The sequence below is a fragment of the Polyodon spathula genome, chromosome 5, assembly GCF_017654505.1.
Source record: "Polyodon spathula isolate WHYD16114869_AA chromosome 5, ASM1765450v1, whole genome shotgun sequence".
Taxonomy (NCBI): domain Eukaryota; kingdom Metazoa; phylum Chordata; class Actinopteri; order Acipenseriformes; family Polyodontidae; genus Polyodon; species Polyodon spathula.
In genome coordinates this window covers 39235858-39252046 of record NC_054538.1, presented here as the reverse complement: position 1 = coordinate 39252046, position 16189 = coordinate 39235858, and the positions used below count along the sequence as shown (strand labels likewise).

At 38.7% G+C, this 16189-nt stretch overlaps 1 protein-coding gene across 1 annotated transcript; it reads right to left on the bottom strand.

Moving 5' to 3' along the window:
• Positions 1–245: 245 nt before the first annotated feature.
• On the bottom strand, positions 246–3546 carry LOC121315944 (complement component C1q receptor-like). Its single transcript, XM_041250568.1, has one exon. It carries the CDS (start codon positions 3473–3475, stop codon positions 1655–1657), a length of 1821 nt encoding a protein of 606 aa, XP_041106502.1. The 5' UTR covers positions 3476–3546; the 3' UTR covers positions 246–1654.
• Positions 3547–16189: the final 12643 nt, after the last annotated feature.

The window sequence follows — 16189 nt, the reverse complement described above, 5'->3', positions numbered from 1 at the left end:
TGATTTCATGAGCATTTCTTGGAATCTCACAAGAAATTGAGACTTCACAGTAAAATTCTGAGACTGTTTTTTTGGGACATTTTCACGAGCTTTCCCTACCAAGTTTCAAGCACATTGTCCATTCACGTGAAACAAACCAACATGTAAACTGACCTATGGAAAGCTCCAACCCTCTCACCGAACAATAAGCACTCTGGCAGAACTTTTTATTATTATTTTTTTTTTAATAAAGAAAGAAAGAAAAATCAGGTCAGATAACATAACATTCACTCACAGTGCCCCCACCTCCAGATTCTGATAATCTCATATTACATTTTTGTTAAAGAATGTCCTTTTCACTTTCACCACAACTGGAGGAGCCCTTCTCTAGATATATTTAAAAATGTAACTGTGACAGACGGTCTGAAGGACAGACAACCTCTCTATGCCCTGACATTATGATACACTTACTACCTTGTGCTATAGTAGGTCCTTTCATCACAATTGGGCAAGGGGTTTACTAGCTATATTCAAAACTCTGAGATGACAGACAGAAAAACTGTTTAAACTATCTCCTCTATGCCAATAAACATGTTCTCCAAGGTACACAGTACACATGTCCTCTTAATTAGAGTAGGTATATACAATAACACATGGCTCTATTGTCTTCATTACTGCCATTTGTACATTGATTGTTATGGGCCACAATAGCTTTCAGCTGCAGTGTCCTGTTTACAGAGTTCAATAATTGCACATGGGAGGTTTTTTCTTTTTTTGTTTTTTTTTTTTTAATCAAACCCACAAAGGCAGGATATGGAAACATTGTTTTATATTTTATAACAACTAAATAATAAATCTTTGTAAAAGTATCTAAATAAAAAATAGGTCAAAATGAAATGGAAAAATGTTCATGCCAATAAAAATCAGGAAATAAGAAGAGGTCTGCTGTAACCACAAATATTTCAGCATTCATAAATGCAATGTATAGAGCTGGTTCATAGACCCTGATTTGCACACATTACACTACAATCTTACCTAATGTAAGGCTAGGTACAGTAAATGCAGTGTGATCTGTACTGCTGGAAGAACATTAGGCACTTGATATAAATAACGAAAATGTCTCAAAAGAGTTTTAGCTTTTTTTAAATTTTATTTTATTTATTTCTGTAATTATTTCAGCTACAAAAGCCAGTGTATCAGAAATAAAGCATAGCTTTCAAATTGACAAAATAATAGGAGTCTGCTTTAACATACTATTTTCAGTTCTTCTAAAACTATGTATTACATGGTTATTGCACTACATTAAGGGCTACAACATCAAATTATCACACTTTTTAAATGTATAATTAAGATCATTTACATTTAAAAGGTGCTTTCCTCAACAACAACGACAACAAAATATGAATGCCACATGCTTAATAAAGTAGTCTGCGTTGCTTGTTTTTTTCTACTGTAACATAGTTTTTTTTTGTTTTTGTTTCTTTTGCAGTGCAGTACTGTATTTTGGTTGAACACAGGCGTTAACATTTTAATGCTGTACAATTTAGTAGTAGACCATTGTACGAGTGTTGTGGGCATTTTGCCGATGCTTAAATGCCTTTTTACCTGTATTAATAATTACTAGAATGGTACAATATATTGGCTTCTTTTAAAACTACAGTTAGTGCCTAAGCTATTATACATGCTCTGTTGGACAGTCTTTAGTCTGTCTGATTGTTGTTTTATTTCCAGATGACATCCAGCAGTAGTTGTCTGTGGCAGTTTTTCCCTTATTTGCATCTTTTTTGAGAGCTTTGCGACGACATAATACCAAGGAGGTGACAGCAGCAATTAAAAGTAATAAGACAACAACGGGCCCCAGCACAGAAGCCAGCACCAATGATTTGTCAGCACCATTAACAAGATGTTCCTGATTCCCAGATTCATTGAATGGATCGTGATGCTCTTCATTAGGAGGATAGCTTTTAACTGTTGCGGTTGTGGAGATTTGCCACTGTTGATCTGTGGTGCGTGTTAGTTCAATTTGATTTATTTCTGAGCTAGAAATACCACCAGAAGTAAATGCTGGTGCTAGAGTCGCTGTCACAAGATTATCTTTATTATTAGGTATGTTCACAGGTCTATTCGTTCCTTCAGCTGCTATTGTCGTGGCTTCCAGATTCTGTTCTGGAATGCAAGAGACTCCATCTGGTGCGATTGTGAATTTTTCCTTGCAGGAACACTTAAAGCTACCAGGACTGTTTTTACAAATATCTTCACAAGGGTTAGTATAGCCTTGACACTCATCAATATCAACACACGATTGTCCATTCTCTGCCAATGTGTATCCCTCAGAACAGTAACAGGAGAATGAACCGGGTGAGTTTAGGCAGCCTTGAGAGCACACAGGCGTAATGCACTCGTCTACATCATGACATCTCCCGCTGACTAATTCATATTCGTTTGTGCACTGGCAGGTGAAACTCCCATGTGTGTTTATGCACGACTGATCACAAGGTCTGTTTAAACATTCGTCGATGTCAGTGCAGTTCTTTTGGTTATCAGCGAGTTCAAACCCAGAAGGACATTTACATTCAAATCCTTTAAAATGTGCAATACACTGGTATTCGCAAGGTAATGGTTGGCAATAATCCCTGATTATACAGGACAGTTTATCTTCCCCAAGCTGGTACCCATCATTGCATTCACAACGATGCCTTCCAGCACCTTCGTCAACACAGATGTGATCGCACTCCCCGTTTCTGAAACTGCAGCCCAACTTATGAGAGTCGCAAAATGGGCCAGAAATTGTCCAGCCAAATAACCCATCCTTGTTGGTGCAGATACCATACAAATTATTTTCTTCTTTACAGTACACACTTGCAAAAGTACCATGGGGTACCAGGGGTAAGAACGCAGTGCTGGAATTTAAGGGCTTGGTGACAAACGGCGTTGTGTAGAGAACCTCCCCAGGTCCCGCAAGATGTATAGTTTTGCACATTCCTTTGAAATTAAACTTGCAAAGATACCCATCTGCATCCTTCTTGCATGTCCTATCAGACCACTTGAAGTTGTCACTGTTTACAGAGAACTGGTTATATTGTAGAGTCACACACCTCTGAGCTGTGCATGTGGTCATCGGGTCTTCTTTCCAGTTAGAATAATGTGCGACTTCATCTACAGATAACCAAGCAAAACCTTTCAAGGGTGAGAGGGCATGAGTACAGTCTCCCTTTCTGAGATGAAGCCCGATCCAGAATTGAAGGCTGTCAGTTGACTGTTCAGCGCTGATTCTAGACAGGAGTAACTGCAGCTCTGATTCCTCTTCACTGTTCTTTACCGTTGCCAAATTTCCTCCGTTAGTTTTGCAATTCTCCAAAGCCCTTTCAAAATCAACCTTCTCGAGATGTACTGTGTAGCATGCACTGCTAGAGCACAGAGTTTCCATCTGCATAATCTTTATACCATTGATCCCCACAAGCAAGACTTGCAAAAGAATAATCAAATACAACATCATTATAGTTTGAGTAAAGATGTAAAGGGTTCTGCACTTCTTAACTAAATGCACGGAAAGTTGCTCATGCAATTAACTGAGAAACGGTATTGTGAGGATTTGCATAGCATCCTCTTAACCTCCTGTATCCTGTTTTGTAGATTAATATCCCATTGTAAACTACAGCTTTAAGCGGAAACTGAGCTATACTTCTTAGAGAATCTTTTTTTAGCACATAAACTCACTTCCAGCTTTTTAAAATTCAATCAGTATGTTTTGTTTAGATTGTTTTGGCTGTTTATATTATTAAACTTTACACACCAAACATAGATTTGGGTTGTTTTTGTATACAATTTGTATAGAGATATACACATTTAACAATTTAAAAGTATCATATAATGTAGGCCTTAGATTATTATGCATTTAATAGGTCTTCAATATGTCTCAGGTCCAGGGTTACGTGATCTGTTGATCATCATGAAAGAATAGACTGACCTAATCTTAAGCAACACTGTCCTGTTCTGTGTCTCACACATACACGTTAATATAAATATACTGTTAAAATTTGTTTTAGAGTTTACACAATTTAAACATTTAAATGTATTTGTTTTTATGTTTCCATTTTTAGCAAGGTTCTTATACAAAAGGGTTAATATCAAAAACATCTGGCCAATTACTCTCTCGCATGCAAAAGCCTAACTTGGTAAATTATAAAGGACGGGGTTCTCCCCTGCTCTGATGAGAGTCAGCCGTGAGGATTAGCGCGCAGTCCTGCTCTGTAATTTCTTGGAGACAGCTGCTTTCTCTTACCAGGGTCGAAGGGCTCTCCCGATCCGCTTGGAAAGGTAAGAATTAGTTCAGTTGCGTCTCATGGATTGTATTGATCTGTGATTAATATAATCTTTGTATGTAACCTTGTTGGGTTGTGTCCCGTTAGGGATATCGTTATTCGCAGTATAGCATCTGTGTATGTAACTGTGTGTGTGTGTGTGTGTGTGTGTGTGTGTGTGTGTGTGTGTGTGTGTGTGAAATAATAAAGGACCTTTTAAAATTACTCTGTGAAGTAATTGTCTTATTTACTTCCACATCAACTTCCTTTTAAATTTAAAGTAATTAAATTTCACACAACATTATTGGCGTTGTCGGCAGGATCATAAAAGGAAGTTTGGACGTAAATAATCACAATGTTTGAACGCAAGAATAAGGAGCTTGAGCCTGAGGTGCTGCCTGAATGGGATGAAACCATTTATAGTGATGGGGCACAAGAATTAAGAAAGGGCGGAGGGCTGCCAGAATCTTGGTTTAAACTATTGAAACAAGCAAAACCTGAACAATTAACAACATGTCTAAAGAAAGTACCAGTTGGTAATAAAGATCCAATACGAGCATTGCAACGTAGATTATGGATTGTGTATACGGCTTACCGCATTAAGGATGAGGAGTTGGAACAAGTAAAAAAAAGGCAAGAACGGCAAATAGTAGAATTGTCTGATGCAATGGGACGTGCATCCCTTGCACAGGCACAGTGTGATGTTTTGCGAGGAAAATTACAGCAAACGACAGGAATGGCAGAGAGGGCTGCGGTGTATATTGCTAAAGTTAATGCTAAAAAAAAGAAAACGCCGAGTAAGAAAAAGATCCGTGCGTTCGTGGCTAGTGCAAATGTAGCAGGGTGGGATCCGGAACGATGGGATGGTGACATTTGGAGCTCGGACACGGATAATCCTGACCCAGATCCAAATGATGAACCAGACCTTGAATCCAAACCACCCCCTTTGCAAGCTAAACCTATTGTTAGACGCAGACAAGTTGCTGGTCCACAAGGCAACATAATAACTGCTCAATTGTCTACTGAGGATTACACACAACAAGAGCGTCTTGATATCAGAGAACGATATCGTCAAAAGCAAGGTGAACCAATTGATAAATGGTTGTTACGGTTATACGATACAGGAGCAGGAAATGTACGTGTAGATGTCGGTGATTACTCTGAGTTTTTGGACTTGAGCACAGATCTCATTATTAGACAGTGGTGCAGAGGTTTTCATAACCGAATGGATGGAAATAATGGTGATACTAATCTCCTTACTTTAATGGCAGAAGGAGCAAATGAAAAATATCCTACATTGCAAAGTTGGCCTGAAATGAGGGGTTCATGGGGAACTTTGAGTGAATGCATACAGCGCTTACGGGAGTTAACTATGAGAGAAGCTGTGTATACCGGACACGCGCATGAAGTAGATGAGTTCCCTTTGACTGCTGGTGTAGGTGCTGCTGTAATACGAGACGCGCCGCCACCATATAAGGGAGTCATACTGGCTTTATTAATATCAGAAGTGTAGGGAAGGTGGTAGTTAAAATTAGAGCACAGGGTGACTTAGGAGACTGGAGCACACAGGAAGAAAAGAAAGAGAATACACAGTGGACATTCCGTGGTAACTACCAAGGGAACCAGGGGAACGGGGGAGGTGGTAAAGAAAAGAAAGAGAATACACAGTGGACATTCCGTGGTAACTACCAAGGGAACCAGGGGAACGGGGGAGGTGGTAAAAGAATCCCTCAAAGATTTGTGGTCTAAATTAATACAAGTCACCTCGCTATAAAAAAGATATTGCTGCTCTAGAAAGAGTGCAAAGAAGAGCGACCAGAATTATTCCGAGCTTAAAAGGCATGTCATATGCAGACAGGCTAAAAGAATTGAATCTGTTCAGTCTTGAACAAAGAAGACTACGTGGCGACCTAATTCAAGCATTCAAAATTCTAAAAGGTATTGACAGTGTCGACCCAAGGGACTTTTTCAGCCTGAAAAAAGAAACAAGGACCAGGGGTCACAAATGGAGTTTAGAAAAAGGGGCATTCAGAACAGAAAATAGGAGACACTTTTTTACACAGAGAATTGTGAGGGTCTGGAATCAACTCCCCAGTAATGTTGTTGAAGCTGACACCCTGGGATCCTTCAAGAAGCTGCTTGATGAGATTTTGGGATCAATAAGCTACTAACAACCAAACGAGCAAGATGGGCCGAATGGCCTCCTCTCGTTTGTAAACTTTCTTATGTTCTTATGTTCTTAAGCAGGGGTGCCAAAGAAAAATATTGACGGAAAACCGACAGACGATTTGTTTAAAATGTGTAAACAACACGGGTTACTTAAACAAGTCAGACCTTTTACTGCTGAATGTTTTTGTCAAAACCACGATGTGCATAAAAAGAGAAAGGAAGAGGTATCCTCCACCTCAGAGGAAGAGGAGTCGGCATCCGATGAGGATGATGAAGATGAGGAAAGTAAGCGTATGGTGAGGAGGAAAAAGACAGGGAGGAAAGAAAAAAAAGAAAAAAAAAGGGAAAAATAAAAAGGGACGTCACTACCCACTTGCTGAATTAGCTCAAATGAAACGCGAAGGTCACTACTAGGATGCTGGCCAAGCCCCCAACAAACAAATTCGAGCTTTATGGTCGTATGATGATATTAGACCACATGTACCATTAGAAATACATTGGAAAAGCAAAAATGTACAAAAAGTGGGGGCATTGATTGATACGGGGGCGGAGGCCACTTTAATACACGGTAATCCAGCAAGATTTAAAGGACCTTTTAAAATTACTCTGTGAAGTAATTGTCTTATTTACTTCCACATCAACTTCCTTTTAAATTTAAAGTAATTAAATTTCACACAACACTAACAAAGCCAGGAAGGAGGCTTTGAATAAATTTTATGAACACACACTGTGAATAAGTTACTGAACAAACAGGGCAATCACAATTACCCCATAGACAACTAGACATTTTTAATTACTAAAGCTTTTTACATTTTAGAAGCTAACGGTAACTTAAATACTGAAACCTATGCAATATATTAATGTGCACTCAAATCCTAATTAGAAAATAAAATGTTATCTGTACTTTTATTCGTTTACATGTTTTACAAACAGTTCACCACAGGTTTGCTTTTCTGTACAAGGTACCTTGAACTGAAGAACAGCTCCGCGTAAGTGGAAGTTTTTTTTTGTTTTTTTTAGTATTGAGGTATTATTTGGCGATTGAAATACCCACGAAGCACCCACCACTGGAATAACGAAGCCAGAGTTAAGGTAACCAATCACAGATGGAATTCTGCGCAAACCGCATCACTCATGGAATAATGAGGAAAACGTTTGTATTCATTAGCAACACAAAGCAGTGCTGCATAAAATCAAGAAAAAAGACAAACAGAAAAACTTTAAATGTATTTTTTTTTTTAACATATCCATTTTCCATTAGTAATAGAACCCTCATAACAGGGTGTGACAGGGTAGTGTCACGGCCCAGGGGCTTATTTCATCAGCTTTGTGCGACTGCGAGGTGCCTGCGACCTGCTTGCTAGAGTGCACAGAACTGCGATGCAAGTGTTTCAGGAAACAGCTCGCAACGTGGTCGCATGCGACTGTTTCCCTGTGACAAAGGGACATATATTATATATATATATATATACTATATATATATATATATATATATATAGGGTACTGTATATGTTCCCATGAAGGGTACTATATATGGTTGCGGATCCCACCACTACACTATGGGTGGTCTCCAAGTGGTGGTAACCACCCACTGCTTCACCATATATGGTTGAAACCGATTGTGGTATCTTCTTTACACAAAATCCTGTCCTTTGTGGGAAGAAAAATGATTAAACTAATTAAAACACATTTAAATTAAGACAAAACCAGAAACTATTATTGTGTATACATCCGCAGTCTAATATAGTCCCAAATTTAATTAAATGCTCACAAAAATAAATTGCATATGTGAATTTCTGCATCCAAAGTGCAATCTCACTAGAAACGAGAGGACTGACCACAATTGTGATTTTACACACAAATCTGACTGCTGTGTCAGGGGACAGTACCTCAGTTTCCCGAAGACCCTTAAAATCCATGCCGGTAATTCAGGGGGTGGTGTTTGGCCTTGTCTTTACCTGCTTTTTTAAGATGTGTCCTGACTGACAGGAATACATTATTGCTGGTTAAACTCACTGTCAGCAGAGATGTTAAAACTTCCACCGTTAAAATATGTATTTAGTTCAGCTCAACGTTATAAAAATGGAAACTGAATACTGGTCCCCAGTTGAACTTCTTGCACTGCATAAAATTCCCTTAATGTTGTTGAGATTTTTTGGACTTATTTCCATAAAATTAATGTCCATATTTTTTTTCTTTGAGTACATTAACCAGCCCATACTGTAGTTTCTTTTGTGTGTTTTTTTCAATCTTTGTTTTCTTCTATTTCATTTAGCTGTTCCTCATCTACTGTTATGTGTCTACTCTTGCTGGTGCGCTTATTTTACTTATTTATTTATTTATTTCAGGTGGACTGCTGTCTTCACTCAGAAAGTTGGTGTTTTACCAGTAATGTGGAGTTTCATCCACAAATATATTAAAGGAACTAGGTGAAATGCCACTAATTTTTGGCTGTGGTTTTGTAACTAATATTACACCCAAGGGCAGCCCGAACATTCATGTTTGATCAGAGTTATCCGACAAATGTTATTCACATGCTGGAAAGTCCGCAATGCTGCCACCACTGTTTAACTGCTGATCACTTTTGAAGCATTGACTTCAAATTTGCAGAGTTACCAAATTATCTTTGACCTCTGATCTACTATTAAATTCTATTACTGAAAAAGGGTCCCCTGTTAGTTTTTTAAAATATTTTAATAAATTGTATTTTCTTGACCTCAAGCCCTAGGTTAGTTTAAAGATGTGTCACTGCATTTCTACATTCACTTTTTTAGGGCAAGATATCCCTTTAAATCCATTCCACTGCAAGGCTTTGTTCCACCCAGACCCTTAAACAAAGTCCTTCAGTGGGATGGATTGGAAGAGCCAAGGTTGCTTACGCCTGATTTAAAGGGATACGTTGATCACACTTTAGTGTTTCCAAAGATTAACAAAAACACTGTTTAATACAATATAAACCACACCAGGAGGTTCCATAAAGGCTCCATGTAAATGCATTTTAGTTTCCAGCACCTAAAAACCTATAGTTTATGATTGATACTGAAAATCCGAACATCCATTTAAATCAGGGGTCTCCAACCCTGGTCCTGGACAGCTATTGGGGCTTCTGGTTTTCGTTTCAACCAATCTCTCAGTTACTGAATTGAACCAATTATTGGTTTAATTAGTCAAGATTAACAGGTGTTCCAGATCTTAAGCCATTGATGATGTAAAGTGTAACAGGGTTAAGCTTTCTTTGCATTTTATTTTAATTTCTTACAATTTTATATTAATATGTTGTTTTTTTTTAAACACATGTGAATGTGTGTAAGGAAAGCACATTATAATTGATGTATTAGTCCAATACTTTATAAAGCCTCATTAAGAAGAACAAGACAGAGGGGGCTCTCAAGTTGCGTATCCAGTAAAGGCTCTCTGCGTGAGTACAGGATGCGCCCTATAGCCTGGACGTTGCCGGTTCGAGTCTGGGCTATTCCACAGCCGACCGTGGACAGGAGTTCTCAGGAGGCAGCGCTCAATTGGCTGACCGTCGCCGGGGGGTTCAGGTCGGCAAGGGTGTCCTCGGCTCACCCTGCACCAGCGACCCCTGTAGTCTGGCCAGGAGCCTGCGGGCTTGCCTGTTATTCTATGACACTGTAGCTCCTGGATGGTGAATCCGCAGTGTGTAAAGAAGTGGTCGGCTGACGGCACATGCTTCGGAGGACAGCATGTGTTTGTCTTCGCCCTCCCGAGTCAGCGCAGAGGTGGTAGCGGTGAGTTTAGTGAAGTTTACAAGTTTATAAACTGTAGTGTTTACTGGTGGTGATCTGTTTGTGCACATAGCAACTGTAGCTTGTGTTGCAGCTGTTGCTGCATTGTTAGCCCTGCAGGGGGAGATCTAGAAAGGCTCTGATCTGATTTTTTAGCCTGTAAAATGAAAGTGCATTTCCTTTCTTTGATAGCTGTGAGAATGGGATAATTTAGTCAACGGAATACAGTGCTCATCCTTTATAATGCTATACTGGGGAGCCATAGTTATAAGAACGTGCTATTTGTGTTCCGCCTTATAACGAGTATAAAAACGCTACTGTAATGGCATTATGGAGCAAATGGGAGCCACCACCTTACCGTGTTATAACCGATTCTGCACTATAACGAGTCGTGTTATAACCGGTGAGCAGTGTACATGCACGATACTCGGTATCTGAACTCCATTGGAGGTGACGGAGTTCTCAACCATATCCTCAATTCACCAATGTAACTAACTGGATTGTTTTATTCTGTTTAGGTGCCTTTCAGTGCTTTATAAATTGTGATGCTGATTTGTGAACAATGGTGTCTAATCTGTGTCTCTGGTAACTAATATGTTTTTATTACGCTCTGAAAAAAAAGGATCAATTTGATATTTGATATATTCTATTTTTGTAAATGCAAAAAGCATATTTTATCTTAATAAAAACATCGAACTCCATCTTTGCTTTCTCTCTGTTTTTCTTGTGGTTCATGCATTGCTCTTTCCCAGTAAAAGAACCTGTGCTGTTAAATTAAGGCAAAATTGGCAAACACTATATATATATATATACACACACACACACACACACACACACACACACACACGGGGATATAATGGAATAACAATAGTCTTCCTGAGGGACAGGGGAGAAAGGCGTTCCTTTAAAAAGGGGCTGGACTGACAGCGATATGAACCAATCACATGACAGACCAGGTGTTGACCGGTGGTGTAAGGATGTTAGGGCAATACTTAAATCTAATTTTCCTTCTTATGATAATGTTTTTACCAATCACAGGCCAGAATTTCCAATCACTGCTTCACATTTATATATTATATATATATATATATATATATATATATATATATATATATATATATATATATATATATATATATATATATATAGTTTTAAGGTGTCTTTGTCATTGATATCTATGAACTACCCATTTGCCCTATACGTTTAAAGTTGTAATGTTCCTGGTTAGTTCAAATTGCTTGAAAGTCAGGTCAGTGCACTTTTTACGAAGAGAGTAATTGTGCAAAATTATTCAGTCCCTATTCGGGGTTTACGTATGTACAAAGTGGGATAATCCCCGAGTTAGTCACGTTGACCATAAGGAGATGACTTTTCGAGTCCTCTCATTCATATTGTTCATCGAAAAATTCCAGAGACAAGTGTTCTGGGTTTTCTGTTCCATACCACATCATGGATTGATGGATTGTTATTGCTGTGTTACCTGTTTGACAATGTTGGCAATAATCCTTACACTATCGGTGCACTAGAGTGGAAATTTTGAAAAGAGCTTTGAAACAGACTTTAAAGTTATAAGTGTAAGATGTCCAGATGTTAATAATGAAAAGTAAAATTACAGGTACAGTATTTAAACAGTTGTAGCCACACATGGGGACGCTATATTTTTTGGAACCCCGCTCTTTACTCTTTAAGACTTATATATAGTGTATTGCCATCTTATGGCTAAGGGACAGAAAAGTCTAAGCTTAAAGCAATCGGTTATCTGACTACCAAACATAACAATAACAAAAGTGTAAAGGATGAAAAAATAAGCTGAGCTTTGCAAACAGCTTCATTATTTATGTATTTCTTGCAAAGGGCTGCATTTTTTTTATTGGTAGTAGCTTCAGTATTGTTTTTATAACCTTGCTTATAAAACAACTAAACTAAAAGTTTATGAAAAATGTTATGAGTCAAATGGCAATAATTTGAAGTGTTGAATAAATGGTGTCACATAAAAAAATACTAAATGGAGGTTGTTGAAGAATTGATTGATACCTTTATAAAATACAGCCTTTAAATATAGTAGAAAGTTGCAGAAGGTTGTGTCACTAATAGGATTTTCACTACTGAAGTCTCTTGAGCATAGGGTATGGATTCCGGATATGTTTCCATGCAAAACAATCAAGAGATTTTGGTAAATTGTACTGCTTTTTAACACGAAAGTGATTTAGCCACCCTTTAAAGTCGTACAATGTTTTAGGCGTGCACTTCCTATAGCATGAGGAATATGCCTGCTATGTAACATAAGTAATGTGACTGTGGAGAGAGAATTTGGAATTTGTAAACTGTATGGAAACCCAGCAAATGGTATTTCTAAATTATCTGCACCCAGACTAATCATTTATTATGCTGCATCTGGCAGGAACATTTCTTTGATAAGGCCATGTGCTTCCTCCTGGTATGGGTTGCATGTCACCCAACAGGAAGGAAGGAAGCTAGCACTGCTGTAATTATTGTAATGACCCGTGCCCTTGGTGATGAAGCAGAAGACCGAGAACATTGCCAGGCATTAATGTGTAATTTATTACTCAAAGTAACACACACCCTGTCTGGGCAAAGACCACATCACAAAAACAACTAAAATAATCTATATCTTTCCTTCACTAGCTAACCCCCACTTTATCTTTCTCTGACACTCCCTCTCTCTCGCAGGCTCTCTCTATATGCCACTCCCGGGCTTCGGTCTCACACACTGTTTTACAGGCCCTCTCTCACTTTTATTGTCATCTGTTCTACACTCGAACCTTCAACTCTCTCCCCTCACTCTCCTGCGCAGGAGTACTTATACCCCCTGCCCCCCGCTGCTCCTGTCCACTCCACCTAGACTGACCAACCGGGTCTATCCCTGCTATTCTTCTAATTCTAGGTGGCATGGTGGCACCCTCCCAATACATTTAACACTGTGTCAAAGTGGCTTGCAGTGTGCAGGTGTTGTGGTGATGCACTATTATTTAGGTATCTCTAAATAACTTCCTGTTCATTTGGAGATATCTTTAAATGGACAGGAAGTCCATTGAAAACATATAGCAGTTATTTTGAGATATCTCAAAATGGCTTCCTGTTCATTTGAAAATATCTTCTAATGATTTAGAGTTATCTTCAAATGAATAGGAAATTATTTACATATATCTTTAAAACCCTAATTTTAAGATATATCTAAATGACAGTTTGGCATACTAGGCTAGCCAAATCCACATATTATTTAAAGATATCTCAAAATCATTTGAAGATATCTTCAAATAACTCATGTCCTTTGTGTTCATCACCTGCAACATTAAGGCACATTTTTTTCAGGATATAAGGTGGGTCTTAACCAAGGACGGTTTACTTGGAGCCATGACCAGGTGCTGCGATGTTTGGCCTTAGCATTGGAAGACAAGCGTAACCTGACCAGTAAGTTGCCACCAGTTCCATCAAGGCATTACACACAAAAGACAATATTCCTCCGTCCAGGAGAGCAACCACCAAGAAAGGGTATTAAAACCAAGCCTCGCCCAGGACAACTGGAAGCTGCTAGAGACTGGAAGATGCTGGCAGATGTTAGTCAACGGCTTATTTTTCCACCTGAGATTGCCACCACTAACCTTCGACCAGACATTGTCTTGTGGTCTGGATCAGCACGCCTTGTTCATCTGGTAGAGTTAACAGTGCCATGGGAAGATGCTGTGGATGAGCCGTATGAGAGGAAGAGATTCGGTATTGTCAACTAGCTGCTGAAGCGGAACAGCGAGGACGGAGAGTCCGAGTTTACCCAGTGGAGGTGGGTTGTCGAAGATTTGTGGCACAGAGGTGCCACAAATCCGGTTTCCCAGAGACGTCGGGTTCAGTGGCCAAGAGTTGCGTCGCACAGTGAAGAACTTATCTGAAGCAGCAGAAAGTCGCAGCAACTGGCTGTGGTTGAGACGGAAAGATTCTGGATGGGGATCTCAAGTACAATAGAAAGAAAGCAACACTGATGTACAGGTAACTAAGCTGGGCTGAGCTGAGTAGGGGTGGAGGGGGGTGATGCTGGGACGCCAGAATCACTGTTGAGCCCTCTTGAGGTGTCTTGGGCTAGTCAACGAAACACTGAGGATGGAAGGTGCCCACTTGAAGACCCCAGAGATGTACCCTACTTAGTTCAATCCAGACAGTTGTCATGCTGATGCGCTGCGGAGACCACACTGGGTTGATCCCCGGAGCCAGCATCGCAGCCGTTGTGTGTGCTGATGCGCTAGGGAGGAAAAATGAGCCGATCCCTGGAGCCAGCATTACACTTCAGCAATCAACACCAGACAGAAGGATATCTACATCATCAGATGGAAAACAATGCAAATGGATGGAGATGCAGATGGATCAAATTAGTTTACTGCAAAGCTTTGTCTTAGTTCTTATCTTGGCGAGAGCAGAGTTCAAATCAGCATGAAGTTCAACAATTGTGCTCATGTAATGGAAATCCTGTCCATTTAAAGATATCTTCAAATGATCAGGAAGTTAGAGATATTTCTAAATAATTTAGCGATGTTTTTAAATGAACAGGAAGTTATTTTAGCAATATCTCTAAATGATTTAGAAATATTTTTAAATGAGCAGCTGATGATTTAGAGCTATCTAAAAAGTATTTAAAGATATCTAAAAAAAACATTTAGAGATCTTAAAACGATTTAAAGGTATCTAAAAATGCATTTTAGATATCTTGTTTAAAGCTCCACTTAAAGATATCTGTGAATCATTTTGACATCTCTAAATGTATTTTAGATATCTTAAAATGATTTAGAGATATCTTTAAATATTTAGAGGTATCTATAAATTAATTTGAGATAAATGATAATTAGGATCTAATTGATCATTTGGCTTGCCATAATACTATAGTTAATGTCTTCCTTGGACAGTCAATGTGGAATTGTCACAAAGACGGCCGGAATGGGTGATGTCAGACCAGAAACAGGAAATAAACGACAGAGAGAGGTGGAGGTTGGTGGAGGCGAGCGAATGGTTTCGCTCAGCATTTAATAAATAAACAGAACAGAAAATAAACGGTGGTAACAAACAAAAGCACAGGATACGGCACTGGTAGCCAAAATAAACAGACAAACAAAACGGACTATCACTAAACAAAACAAGGTGAGCTTCTATTTTTTTTTTTTTTTTATCTTTTACAATTACCTCCGTCTCCAATCCCAGTCTCCACTCACCGAACACACAACAACTCAGAGTATGTGAAAACATGCTGCTTTTATGCAGCTGTACCGAGACTCAGTTGCTAATCAATCATTCAATTGGAGTCTCGTTACAACTGCACGTGAATTAATAAAGTGCAATTTCCCGTGCTCGCATATTATTACATTTTACTTGCATGTGAAGTGCTGTGCAATCCTCGTGCCTAAATACAAATATACATGTTACACAGACCCGTTTATATCCCGTGTACCGATGACTATACACCAACATTAACACACAACGTACAACAAAAAATACACAAAGGGGCGGGCACTTTGCCACAGTAATGTATGTTTCTAAGTTGTTAATTCAGTAGTTAGACTACAGTAAAATGCTTAAGGTCAAATAATAAAAAAATGCAAAGAAGTTGTGACTAAAAATCTGCCTTTTCAAAATATGTCATATCCTTTATTTAATGATGTTAATATGTATTGCTGATTTCCTTATAGAAAGTATTTTCATTTAATCTTTTATTGAGAAATCTGTCATATCTGCAATGCACAGCATTAAGCAATATTTGATACTACTGTATATCTATAAAACTATAAAATGCTCAATAGTGGTTTACAGGAGCAAAGTTTTTTGTCTTCAGCATAAAAAGATACCTTCTTCTAACTACTTACTGTTTGGAAAAGCTATATCAATACATTGCATATGGGATGCCAAGCAAAAACACTCTGTGAGTTTCTGCACTGCCTGCATAGAGGCAAGTCTTTCAATAACAAAAAAATGACTTTGTATCATGGCCTTTAC